Below are 13,755 nucleotides of genomic sequence, written 5' to 3'. Positions count from 1 at the left end.
CATCAGGAATTCATTGGATCGTTGTGGTTTGCTATTGCTGTGATTTCATGTGAGTGACAGGTTGTCCCGCCCTCACGTCAGTAAACACGTCATCAGAGAAGAGATGCTGCATTCAGGCTGTCTTAATTGCCATGATTACAACAAGTGACATGCTACTGTTCATGGCCTCAGACTAGTAATTATGTGTTTCTACACTATCAAAGCCAATATGAATATGCAGCAGTCAGGTGGTACAGCAGTCATTCCAAGTTTACAAATTCTAATTACAAGTTCTACGAGGATGTGAACGCTTTTTAAGTTGTAATCTCATAATTATGACATGGCGTGAATGCATCCAGATGTCACTGCAAGAGGGAGGGTAAGGTACTTTTAAAGATTACAAGGGCACATGAATAGAAAAAAAAAATAATATGCACAGATAAATCATTTATAATAAATACTGCTATCCATAAAAAAAATGTATAATTTATTTTATGACTTTAAGCATTGTAAGTGTTTCCCCACAAATAACATAAGAGTTATAAAACCCAGATTTGTCATTTTTCCACCATCATCCAACTTCTGGGAATGATTTTTATAACAGCCAAACAATCATATAAAAATAAGTTATGAGTTTCATTAACGTCACTACTTTAAAACTCTCTCGCCTTCTTAAACGTCCGTTCAAAGGACGAATGAGAACGATTCGTTCACTTGTCTCAAAAGATTAGTTGCTAGGTGGTTTACAAACGGACGCAGTGCCGTCATTGAAGAAAAAACTACACTTCCCACAATGCCCTCTGAGACGTTATTAGCCATTTGGTTGGTTCTCGATTCCTCGACTTCCCGCCGCTAAGCGTGACTGACTGTTATAACCCACTGCACAACGTAAACGTAAGTCCTATTCAATTCATATTAAAGCGAATAGTAAACCGTCAATTTTAGACATTCACTTGTTAAATGAGCGCACAAACATGAAGAATCATATAAAGACCAGTCATACAAAAACGCTTATAATAGGCATGTGTCATTCAGGGCCTATTTTTCAACCTTAGATTTGGGATGCAGAGGCCCTTGATCAGCCCGCTATACTCGCCGGTGTTGAACTACATCAGTTAGTCTTGGTTGAACAAACCAATAAAGCAGTCTAAAGTCGCCCGTCCCCCTATGTGAAGGCAAATCATTATTGTTCGGGGAAGCCTCAATTCTTTGTCTTGCTTTATGGATCTTTTCGACCAAGATGAAAATCCTCTCGTGCTCTGCGTTCGGCGGAAGGGATGCGCAGCTAGTGCTGGCAGCTTTTACAAATCAAAGCAAAATTCAAGTAGGCTAGGATAAAAAAAAAACATTGAAAATCGTGACTGTATGGAGCACATTAGAGCTAGGAAATGTGTGTTGCAGGTCGTTTTTAGAATGTTTAATTTAGTACTTAAACCAGCAATAAACCAGTATTTCGTTTCCCACAGTAATAATGGAAACCCTGGGAATATCAGGGAATCTTACAATTGGGTTACAGGTCAGAGAAAGTCCCTAAATTCAATAAAATTATAAAAGATTATAAGGTAATAAAAATCTCATTAAACTGTTTATAGTGTATGACTTTTTTTCACCTATTACAATATGATTAATAATTGTAAGTTAACTATTACTATTATTAAGTAAACATTTTAAATAATTTGGAGTTATAAAATTTGTTCTGGGTAATCACTTAAATGTGTGTTGTTTCTTTTGCTTTGAAGCCACATTGTGTGACACTTGTGAAGTGATGACAAATGTAGCTAATATAGATATGGCATTTGTTGTTGTTTAATGATTTTGTATTATTATTATTAAAGAACCTGATTTTTAGCATTTATTTACTTAACATTTGTTAAATTTTGATCGAAAGATAATTAGATGATAATTACATTAAATTCTGTTATGTAGCAGGTAGTAAAAAAAAACGTTTTCACACCAAAAATGAATAGATGACTAGAGATTATATACATTATAAAACAGGGTTTCTCACACCTTTTGACTAATGAATTTCCACCGATTCTTTAAATGTTTGTGACTGCTGGATAAGGATATAAAAAAAATAATACTTTTGAGACTGCTTTTAAATAAAGCTGACTATGCCTATGAACATAATTTTCACAACAGAAATGTCCATGTTTTTTAAAGATTATTGTAAGTGGCCATATGGGGGCAGTGTTGAATAATAGTTTACATAAAAATTATTCTTGTTTGTGTTCAGCAGCATGCCTAAGACTAAAGAAGTGCTGTCTTCCACTTCTGGCAGTGATTCAGACAGTGATACAGAAACAAAGGTATGAACACTGATTTGCATGAATGCAGCAAAATTAAAACTATATTTACTGATTTTTAGTTCTAATTTAGACCTTAATTGTGCTGCCGCTGGCACTGCTGGCTCATATGTTTGTTTTCGTGTCCTAATTCTCACCAAAGGCCAAAAGAAAGAAGGCAAGTGCTCCTGAGAAGCCTGCAAAAAAACAGAAAAGCGGAGAGACCTCCAAACCGGGTGGCTCTGCTAAGAGTGACAGAAACAGTGATGATAACATGTTCCAGGTTGAGTGTGTTTTTTTTTTTTTTTTTTTTTTTTTTTTTTTAGCCAATAATTTGTGTGGGGATCCTAACTGCCCAACCATTATTTATTTTTAAATTATTATCAGCTGACTATACATTATCCCACTTACTACAAAACTACTTTACAAGTAAATAAATACATGGACATGTAATATTGATTTGACATGAACTTTCTTACTTTCAGTAAAAGCTTAAGTTAATCTATGAGCAATAGTGTAATACAAAAGTTGTGCTAGCAAAAATAGAAAAAACGATTTATGTATTATTGATCTGTAGTCCAAGTTTACTTTTTCTATGGACTAGTTAGCTAACATATTTAGCTGTAGCCTATCCTCTATTTTAAAGGGTTAGTTCACCCCAAAATGAAAATTCTGTCATTGATTACTCACCCTCATGTCGTTCCAAACTCGTAAGACTTTTGTTCATCTTTGGAACACAAATGAAGATCTTTTTGATGAAATCTGAGATCTTTGATGAACAGATGATGAACAGATTTAATTTTACTCACATGTAAGCATTGATCAGCGAACATAAGCAGAAGCTCAACCGAACCTGAATGACGCACAACAACAAACCTCTTCCAGAAGCTCAAACGTGCTGCGTAACACACAAGAATGAACCTCATTGGTTACGCAGCACGTTTGAGCTTCTGGAAGAGGTTTGTTTGTACACACAAAGGTTGCATAAAGAATATGTATAAAGGTTCTGAAGTAAATTTGCATTGGAACCAGTATTTTTTACTACGTTTTATTGTCTAATTCTTCAGCGTTTGACTGTAAGCTAAAGTTCAGTATGACTGATTGTAGAGCTGTCCTTCAAATGAATTGGTGGCTCATTCATGTTCTGATATGTGACAGATTGGGAAGCTGAGATACGTCAGCGTCAGGGATTTCAAAGGCAAGGTTTTGATTGACATTCGAGAGTACTGGATGGACCAAGCTGGTGAAATGAAGCCTGGGAAAAAAGGTAACTATGCAGCCATTTATTTTTCTCTTATATATATTAGTCAAACATCTTTAAATGCAGGTAAAATATTTCATTTCAAATATTTCTTTCATTTGATTACTGTGCCATAGTTGTTTTTGTTCCATCAATTGTATTGAATTACCTTCAGGCATCTCATTGAATCCTGAGCAGTGGAATCAGCTGAAGGAACAAATGTCAGACATCGATGACGCAGTTAAAAGACTGTAAGATCACTTTGTGCAGTGAATGGTTGGCTGGTTCTTTTTAGAGTTCTATACTTTGGTACACGGGGACTTTAACAAAATGTTTCCTGATTCAACTTGTACTATATGTATGTTGTTAAATTCGAAGAGACTTCTTTTGTTGTTATGTTATTGTTAATTTCCAACTGTCTGCTGTTAAATTTTGATGTGTGTGAATACGTCTTGACTGGGTGATTGTTATTTTAATAGTCTAATAGCTGCGTTCTTCTCATACTCTGCCTACACAATAAAGGCTTTTTTGGTTTGGAGTCTTCAGTGTGTCATTTTGAGTATGACTTAAATATAGAGTACTTACTAGCTATACAAATTTAACCCTTGTTATGATGTTTAATTCCCTATACCATGTTCAAATGCAGATTTTTAAACTCAAACATGTTGTGATCCTGACAATAAACAGAGCATTAATGGATTACCTAAAATGAAGGCGTTTGGCACTTTATGATGCTTGTTGTGTCCATTTCTGAGTGCTTGTGTGTAATTTGCTCGCCTTTGCGTGGGAGCAGGAATTATAATGGTCCGTACACCCACTCAAACATAGACCAGACTCCAGCCCTTTCACTTGACTGTCCAGAAGAGCCATCTTGCATCAATTGCATTTGCTGTCTAAATTAAATCAATCTTAAATCATGGTAGCCACTGTATTACCAGCATGTCTTTGAGACAATATGGTTTATGGTGTTGCGTGCAAAGCAAGCATTATTCAGACTGTTTCTGTAGGAGGTAACCACAGTGTGAGCACCATTTTTTTTTTTTTTTTTTTTTTTTTAAATAAATGCAGAGGTTCAATGTGAATAAAGATGAAATGAATTTATCTTTATGTATATATATATACAGTCAAACCAAAAATTATTCAGACGTTTGATATATTTTTACTAGTGGGTGCAGGACACTATAGTTCATTTATGTAAGTGAGGATAGCAAAATAAACTGTGACATATTACACCCAAAAATTCTTCATACAGTGAACTACCAGTAAAATTGATAAACAAAATTGGGACCAAAAATTATTCAGACACTTTGACCTGACCATGTTTTGCTTAAGTGTTATCTGACATAATTAAGATTCATTTTTCTCTGACAGTTTAACTCTGAGATCTTGTCATATTTTATTTTTAAACTACAGTGAATAATAATGGATGAAATGTTCAAAGTGTCTGAATAAATTTTGGATTGACTGTATATATATATATATATATATATATAAATTTTTTCAGAATTGGTTGACTGAGCAAAATTCCTATTTCAGACATTTAGTGCAAAAGTACGGATTGGGGCACATTTTCTATTGTTTCGGGGCATTGTTTAAAATGTTCCAAAATTCTGAAAATGCATAAAAAGATTTCAGTGTAACCATAGTAAATTTATACATTGCAAAAACAAAGCAATACAAATATAGAATACATTTGGAAATCAGCCTCGTACCTGAATTTGCGCCACTTCTGTAGAATGTGTGTGTGTGTGTGTGTGTGTGTGTACATACATATAAATATATATAACTGTTTCATAAGTATCAAATGCATCCTCAGCCTAAGGTTTGAACATCAAACTGTGCCTCATAAAAGAATATTTCTTTTTCCGTTTCACTGGTTGCACTTCAGGTGGTGGTTACTATGGAGATCTATTGCAACCACGGAGGTTCATTTTAGCTCCTGAGAGGTAATAATTTCATGTTTTGATTCAGATTGAACCAGCATTTCACACTTTTACCTTTAATTTCTTTGACCAAAATATCAAGCTCTAAAACCGTGAGCATGTCTTTCGCACAATCGATAATCAGTTTAATGCTAATGTTAGTGTGCAAAATTCCCACGATAAAAAGAAATTGAAACATTTTATTGGTGGATACAGTATATAAGTCTGAGTTTGGCGTGTTTTTTTATGATTTGATAACCTCACTAGTTAATTGCCACCTCGCTAAAAATGTTCTGAGTTTAATACAGTAAAGTGCCTTGGATTAAAATGGACCATGCACATTTATATTTGTCACAATTTGAAGGAAAAAAAAAGTCTCATGTCATACAAAATAGAAAGCTATCACTAGGTGGCACCAACGCTCTATTAAAATGAAAATTTCTCCTGCTAGTTTTTAGACGCACGATAAAAACATACTCAACCTGTCAACGTTTTGAACAATGAAACAAAGGTTTCTTTAAAATGACTGACCATTGAAGAGCACACATTTCCATTTTATAAACTGAAGGTCTTTAGTTCTACTTCATAACCTTACTATCAATATTACAATTCACAGTCAGTGTGTTTGTGACTTACTGATGCGAATTTCTTTCCATCACATGTTAGTTGCTGATAGGAAAGGAATTTGTTTCACAACTCTTGGCAGTGCATCAAACACTGTAAATGCATAAGAATTTCCTTTTCAGTCAGTGCATGATAGATATTTCATATGAACACAGTGAACTGAGCAATGTGGATGCCATGAGGAGTCACATTCAGTTGCTCAATTAAAACGTGTTACAAGTTGTCCTTTGGTCTGCAATCATTTTAATGAAAGCACAAATACAGCGCAAGATCTCTACCATCTGTCCACTAAACAGGAATCGGTGGAATGTCCCCGATAGCTGGCAGCGGTTTTAATCGCCCATGCAACCTGAGTCTTCTTTGATTTCTTGTATATTACTTTGATGGTTTTATGATGGATGGAGGAATATGAAGAACATCCTGCAAAAGAGAAGCCAAGCGGGTGTGTTGCACTAGTTTACCAGTGGAGCACTTTAGGTCACCGATGCCTCAAAAGTCCAACATCTGCTTCCATTTGAAGGGTCTGCTGTGAGTCTGCCGATTGAACATCAGTGTCTGTGGTTCTTTGACTGGTTCTGGTGTCATTGAGTATTGCATCACATATTTCAGCGCTTGAGTTTCAGGTTCTGTTTACATCTGGACATGGGAATATGCCGGGGCGTGTAGCTCATCTTTGGGCTAATATCAAACCGGCGTGGGTTTTACAGAAGAGAATAACGCATGAGGAAACCCTTTCAGCCCAGTTTTGATGGATGTCTCTGCCTCTGTTGTTTTACTCCATGGTGGCTAATATAACGGATACTGTTTCATGGAAGGAATTTGTTCTTCCATTGAGATGTGAAATGCATATTGATTACGGGGCGCCTTGAGTTTCCTGTCCGTGACAGGGATGGTATTGGCTGGAACCCGCTCTGGCTGTGAACTATGGTCGGATCTTGCCAATTTGTCTACAGTTGAATTATCTTTACAATGGACAAATTATATTAAGAAGTTTATAGGCCAGAATCCCTCCTCTTGACCCTCTGGCAAGGATAAAATCATTCATCACGAACACGTCAGATGAAAAACAAGTCCACTTAGACTTCACCCTGGCTGAAGTGTTCTTGTTCTGGTGCATTTCTGCCAAATAGGCCTACTATCATTCTGTGTATAGCGCTAAGCATACAGTTAAAAAGCAGAGAGTGTGTTGGTATCCTGGCTGGTTTCATGGAATGTCCAGAGAGTGTCAGTTTAATAATGGCTGCAGTTGTCTTTGGCATAGATATGTACTGCTTACATGTGAGGTCAGTTTTGGTGAAGCTGCCACAGAAGTGAAGATAGATCAAAACAGGCCCTTTTTCATGATTAATGAGTATAACCCCAAAGGTGGTCAAGGAATCAACCATGAGGATAAGATGAAATACTGCTTTGCTGACTGTAATGATAAAACAGACGTCCAGACGTTCCAGTTTATGGAAGATTCTGTTTGATCGCGGTTTCCTCTTCAGCTTTATGGATTCAAATCAAATAAAAATTATTAGTTGGTGCAAAAATACACGTAGAACTCTTCTTGTAAATGCTATCTTCTATCATTAAATGATTATCTGACTTATATGGGACACCAAATTCATCTCTTAGTAAATATTTTTGTAGATTATTCTTCTGAAAATACTTACAGATCTGTTACTACTCGGAGTTTTGAATGGCAAATCCATCAGAGAAATATAAAACATCTGCAGTTAAAGAAAAGTAAGCTTTTAGTACTCTTTAACTGTAAAATTCAAAAACCTGACTCGTGTCTTTTATTGTGTCCTGATCAAAGTGCTGTTGGCAGGAGTGGAACACATGCTGAAGTGTATTTCATATTTCATATAGGGAGTTTCATTGTTTGCACAGAGCTTAGATGTAGACATGGCTGCTCATGTTGGCTGGAGAACAGTGAGGAATGTAGTGGGCTCGTTGATAACTTCTTTCCTCTCAGCTGGGGTTTATACAGCCCCTCGCGCCGGCTGCGGGACCCTGCTGAGCAGAACATCCCTGAGGTTAGCTGGAGGTGCCCTCGACCTGACTGTCCACGCCGCCTCGTAAATCTGCCTGTCCTGGACCAACACTTATTGTTCAGAAGGAGAGTTGTTTGCCAGGATTAAGTTTCACTCTCAGACAAGTTGTTTGGGTAGTCAATAGTGTTTAAATGTGCCTAAGGGTATTGGAATGTGTCAGCCATTATTACACAGCTCTCTGGAATACTTGATTCTGATTGGTCAATCCATGGCAACACCGCGGTGCATGTCCACAGCAGCAAGAGAACTCCACTTAGTGTCGCTCCAAACGCTAGAAAGCTTCTGTTTTATGATGTGTCTGTGTCTTTAGTGAATGTGTTTAATCTGTGGTCGTTTTTAATACACGGCCAACATAATCATCATGTATTTAAATCATTATAGTCAGAATGGTGCACACTTTATTTTCAAATGTCTAAAATAAAAATTTTATACACTTTTGTTAACCCAGCCAGTCAGTGAAAGCATCCAAATTGTATTTAGTGTATATACTCGTGTACTGCATGTTCATTTTTTTGTTGCATTGTGTGTTCATGCATTTTGGGGGCAGAGCAATGAAGGGAGGAGTGTGTTTGTTTGGGTTGATTTCAAATATCAACAGTGTTCAACAGTCATTCTCAGAAATTGCTTACTGCACCTTTAATCAAAGTAGCTTTCCCTCCCTCTTAAAAAAAGGGACAGCCGGTCACTCACATGAGATCGCAGCAATAGCAAATGACAAGGATCCAACCATCAAATCAATTCCCGATGGACAAAATCAAGTCCTGCCCTTTTTGCTTTTTCAAGAAACCACATATATATCACAATAGGAAAGAAAAGACTAACGCAGTTTCATCCCAACTTTAACTTCAATGATGCACTTAACGCTGAAATGGAGCGAGCGGAATAATTCCTGTTGGAGCCGAGAAGTATCAAAAAGATTATGCAAACAAGGAGATATTTGCACTTGTTTGGACACTTTTATTGTGAAAAGACTAGCTTACAAAAGTTGATTAAATAGGGTATATGTCGAAAGTCACATGACCAAACCGGACAACTGGTCTCATTGCATCTGCTTGTCAGAGAAAGTGTTAACAGCAGTATGAACTAATGGCATATCTATGGACTTTTAAGGTAATCAGCGAAACTGCCTAGTTCACATTGTTATAGCTGTTTTATTCTATTAAATATCTAAACGTTAGTGTGAAGAAGAAAAATGAAAAAATGCATATGCGGGGGACATCAGTTATGCTCATCTTTGCTCACTCCTTTTAAGTTATATTGTATAAAACAGCTAATTTTTTCATGAAGCACATACAAAAGACCTAAACCGTAAGCGATCTGATCTGTTTTACAGAATACGGAAGTTAGATTGCGCATAACCCCTATTGACAACTTTATCTTGACTTGGGAATTCAGATACAAAGCTTGCATCTTTCTAATTGTAATTGTGTGTTTATATGATAATTATAGTGGCCACATGCTGAAAAAAACATTTATTAAACGCACTCGCTACAGACACACCCCAAAGAGGAGGAGTTGTAGCATTTTGAGCGACATTGAGCAGAGCTATGGCAGTGTATGGTACACCTACTGTCAATCCCACAATCCCCCTTGGCTCCTATAAGAATAAATGGAAAACACCCGCTCTACTCCGCTCACTCTGTGCCAGTGGACAGACTACTTTCATGTCTCTCATATCATACCATTGACTTGCTTTCTCTTATTTCATACAAAGACTTTAGATATACAAAGACAGTGCACTCATATTACTATGAATGGGAGAAAGAGCAACTCGCAATTTGGAAGAATAAGTCCCGCCTTCTAAATAAAAGAGCCAATTGCCGATTGGTAAAGTCATCACATCACTGCAGCTGTGGGTCCAGTTGTTAAAGAAACAGTCAGTGTTCTGAGTCGCCTGGTTAGAGGCCAATTCACACCGCACTGACAGACGGCAACAGACATTTTGTCATGTTTTGTCAGGTCTGTTGGCATCTATCTGAGCTTGTTTTCTCCAATTAAACATGCTGAATTGGAATTATAATGTCTGAGATGTGACGTGCTGCAATCTGGTCGCAATTAGTCTGCGTCTGTCGGTGCAGTGTGAATTGGCCTTAAGACTGCACTGCCTGAAAAATACAGAAAATGTATGAGACAGTTGTTGTCAGATTTTATTGGTGATTTCAAATATAAAATTTAATTGTAAACTTGGTGAACAGCTTTGGAGAATTTGATGTTTCCTTATTCAAAGAGATTGAGCTGTACTTGGATGACTTTTTTTGAGCTGTACTTATTTCATACCCACATATTTATTTATTTGGTGAGTTTTATATAATAAACAGTACATTATGCCTTACATAAGCCAGATTTCCCACACCTGCATGCTACACAGCAGGACAGAAAGTTGCATCCCAGGGAGGACTGATTCCGCCTGTGCGCCAATATGCTCCCTCAGTGTGCTGCAGCAAATGGCTGTGTGGCAAAGCATTATGCAATGCCATAACTTGAGCCATACTTTAATTCCTTTGATTCCCCACGGACACAATTAAGATAGTCATGGTTGTAATTTTGACGCAGCGGTCCAAATGTGCTCACAGGCGGAGAAATGTCTTGCCAAAGGGGGGAAATACAAGGAGTCATGTCTCATTTATCTAGTGTACACAACACGGTCTCTGTAGCAAATCATCTTGTTATGTGCCTGGGTGTATCCACAGTGGAATTTCTTATAGAGGATCAATCCAGATTGAATTATTAATAAACAAACAAACTGTGCAGACTTCAGATAATGATATCACACATCTCTCACTTAGTTTGCATTAATAGTGGAAAATACAATCAACTGAAAGACTCTAGGTAGCACTGGAGAAAAATTCACTGTGATTAATGAGGGAAAAAAGTTTTTGGAATAGTGCAGTCATTAAATATTCATGGTCGTGCTTCCCGTGTTTGCGCTGGGTTATGTTAAATCACTTCGGGGATGAGGGTTTTCCACTTGACCTGTTCATATCCTGTTTTTCCCCCTTTTTCCAGCTTAAAGACTCGAAGGACACTAAAAATTCCTCATTACATTAGGTGCCCCCAGCTGTATTGTTTCATTACAGACTATATGAAAATATATATATATATCTGTGCCATGCTTAGTCTGATTTTCTTAAGCAATATCACACAAACAATCATGCTGTAGTACTGAATCAGCACGGCTACGATTCGACTGCAGGCCTGAGGCCGAGACCAGCACTATTGTAAGTATGATATTGCTTTTATATACAAAATTTGACTTATTACTTATTTTTCTCAACAGAAATGGTTCCATGGCATTTTCCATAATGTCCATTCCCTGCTTATTAATGAGAAACCCGCTTTTGGGTGCAGCTGAATGTGGCCTAAATGTAATTTCCTGCTCAAATCCATTTTTTGGTGAAGCTGTTCACATGACCTTTTAAATATGGCCCATATCAGACACTTCTCAGAACAGGTGACGAATGCAGCAGTCAAATGGCCACATTTGTGGCTATTCATACTAAAGCTACTTTAGAAAAAAAATCAGTTGAGTATCTGATTTATTTCCACATATGAAAGTGCGAAGATCAATTTTTAAAAATCAAATTAAATGTGCTTCGGTGGTGTTCACACTGTGATCCAATTAACAGATTTGTATCAGATGGCTCTGCAATTCCCTTTAGAGATATAAAACTTTATTACTTGGGACATGAAAGATACTTATTGATCACATAATACCACAATCTAACTAACTTCAGATCGTGTGCTCAGTAAGAACTGATTTTTTTGTTTTTTTTGTTCAGTTCTCTCTTTTTCAGACCTCACACCACTCCGTCTGCCCACTGTCTCTCTTCTAGCATGGACAGAATGTAGACATGACCAGACAATGGGAAGCAGTAATACACCATTCAAATAAACAAAGATTTGCAGAAGAGGCAAAAAAAGACGTAGAGAATCTCTTGACGTAAAAGCATCTACCGCACACGCAGTGTCAACATGTAGTGTTTCTCTTCAACCGTGGGACGTCAGAGCATGCCATTTGGAGGATGTTTAAACAGAGATCTGCTCGTCTCTTTGCTCTAGCCTATCTGCCGCTCAGACCACAAGAATTCCAGGACAAGCCCTGTTTGGACCGGTCTCCTCATTATACTGGAGAACCGTAACTCTGAATCCTTTCTTTTGGATGGGTTTATTCTCAAAAGTATCATTAGAAACATGGAATAAGGCTAATACATATACGTATCCTTGCATTACTGCTCCAAAATATCAATGAAATGAAGCAGCAGTTTGCAATGAAAGTGCAAAAACAACCAAAAACAATACCCCAACTAACAATTGTATGTTCTAAGGATGCTTTATAAATGGGTTAATGATGAGACAGGTAATTTTTTTGTCCAAAGGCCTTAATAATAATAAAAACAAAGATATGACATCCAAAGAATGTAAGGTAGTACAACTAGATCTCTTTTATTGAATCAAAAGGTTTTAATGATATTTTGCTACATATAAAGGTATTTAAAGATTTTGAAGTGTCAAAAGGTCATTCAGTTTAACCGTATCATGTGACAGGATGTGACATCATTCAGACACCTGCAAAGGACCACATGGTCGTGAAGCAAAGTAATTAACTCTCTTAACCTCTTGAAAAATTCATATTTTCACTTGCTCATACACGTCCTGAAACATCAGGTCATTCGGTACAACCGCTATAAAACATGGAAAATGTTGCAATATTTTAAAAATTTGTACTAAACATAAAATGTTTGATTGTCCTTTTGCTAGCTAGCTAGCTAGATATCAGCCTGTTAGCACTGTTTGAAAATATCGTCATTCGGTATAACCAAAAGTGTCATTCGGTAAAACTGAAATTTTGGTTAAACTGACTGACTTTTTTGGTGAAAAATTTTGTTCATCTTGTAAAAAATGACAAAAACAGTGTTAATTGATTATAAAAACCACATAATCACATTGTTAACATGTAATGAAACATCAAAATTAATTATATCTCCATTATGTTTTTTTACACTTTTAAAAACCTTATTCGTCAATGACCCACATACATACATATATATATATATATATATATATATATATATATATACATATACACACACACACACACACACACACACAAGTTTGAAAGAACGTTCTGGGAATGTTCCTTGTTAGCTTGGAACGTCTTAATGTGAGATTGCCTAATCCACTAATACTAATTGCTGACTAATTCAGTTAGCAGTGAGAAGAAATGTAGGCAGTCAGTCACACTCTCATGCCGGGCCATTAAGTCATTCACTGCCCAGAGGCAAGCCTCACTACACTTAATTAAGTCACAAGCCCCATTTATAACATTATTCTACACTTCACATTTCCATCTCTTTTAAAAGCTTTAATAAATGGAATATTTTGGATTTCAACAAACCCCTAACGACTTGGAGGGATTTTTAATGTGTCCTCCAGGGGAAAGGAGGCTGCGTTTGCTCTTCGGAGGTGAAAGGAAGTTTAGTGGAATGTCTGCAGCACAATTTGAAGTAATGGACTTGGGTCGTGTTATTATTTTGTTCCGAAAATCATTACTTTTACGATGTCACATTCTTCATTTTATTTGGACTCAAGTGGACTTATATTTCTCTTTACTCCTGGTTGGGGCCTATTCGGTTACTGATTTGCACATAGGTGACAGATACAAATGC

General features: G+C 36.8%; 1 protein-coding gene across 2 annotated transcripts; it reads left to right on the top strand.

The window, feature by feature from the left end:
• The first annotated feature begins 753 nt into the window (after positions 1-753).
• On the top strand, positions 754-4,042 carry sub1b (SUB1 regulator of transcription b). Of its 2 annotated transcripts, none has more exons than XM_051892506.1 (5): positions 754-873; positions 2,219-2,288; positions 2,428-2,547; positions 3,423-3,531; positions 3,680-4,042. In XM_051892506.1, exons 2-5 carry the CDS (start codon positions 2,220-2,222, stop codon positions 3,757-3,759), a joined length of 378 nt encoding a protein of 125 aa, XP_051748466.1. In that variant the 5' UTR covers positions 754-873; position 2,219; the 3' UTR covers positions 3,760-4,042. The 2 variants fall into 2 exon arrangements, with proteins under 2 accessions (XP_051748466.1, XP_051748467.1); XM_051892507.1 differs by having other exon boundaries at positions 779-873; positions 2,216-2,288.
• Positions 4,043-13,755: the final 9,713 nt, after the last annotated feature.

Source organism: Ctenopharyngodon idella, chromosome 5, assembly GCF_019924925.1.
Source record: "Ctenopharyngodon idella isolate HZGC_01 chromosome 5, HZGC01, whole genome shotgun sequence".
NCBI classification, from domain to species: domain Eukaryota; kingdom Metazoa; phylum Chordata; class Actinopteri; order Cypriniformes; family Xenocyprididae; genus Ctenopharyngodon; species Ctenopharyngodon idella.
Note: the sequence above shows the minus strand (reverse complement) of the source record. Positions and strands in the feature narration are given on the sequence as shown.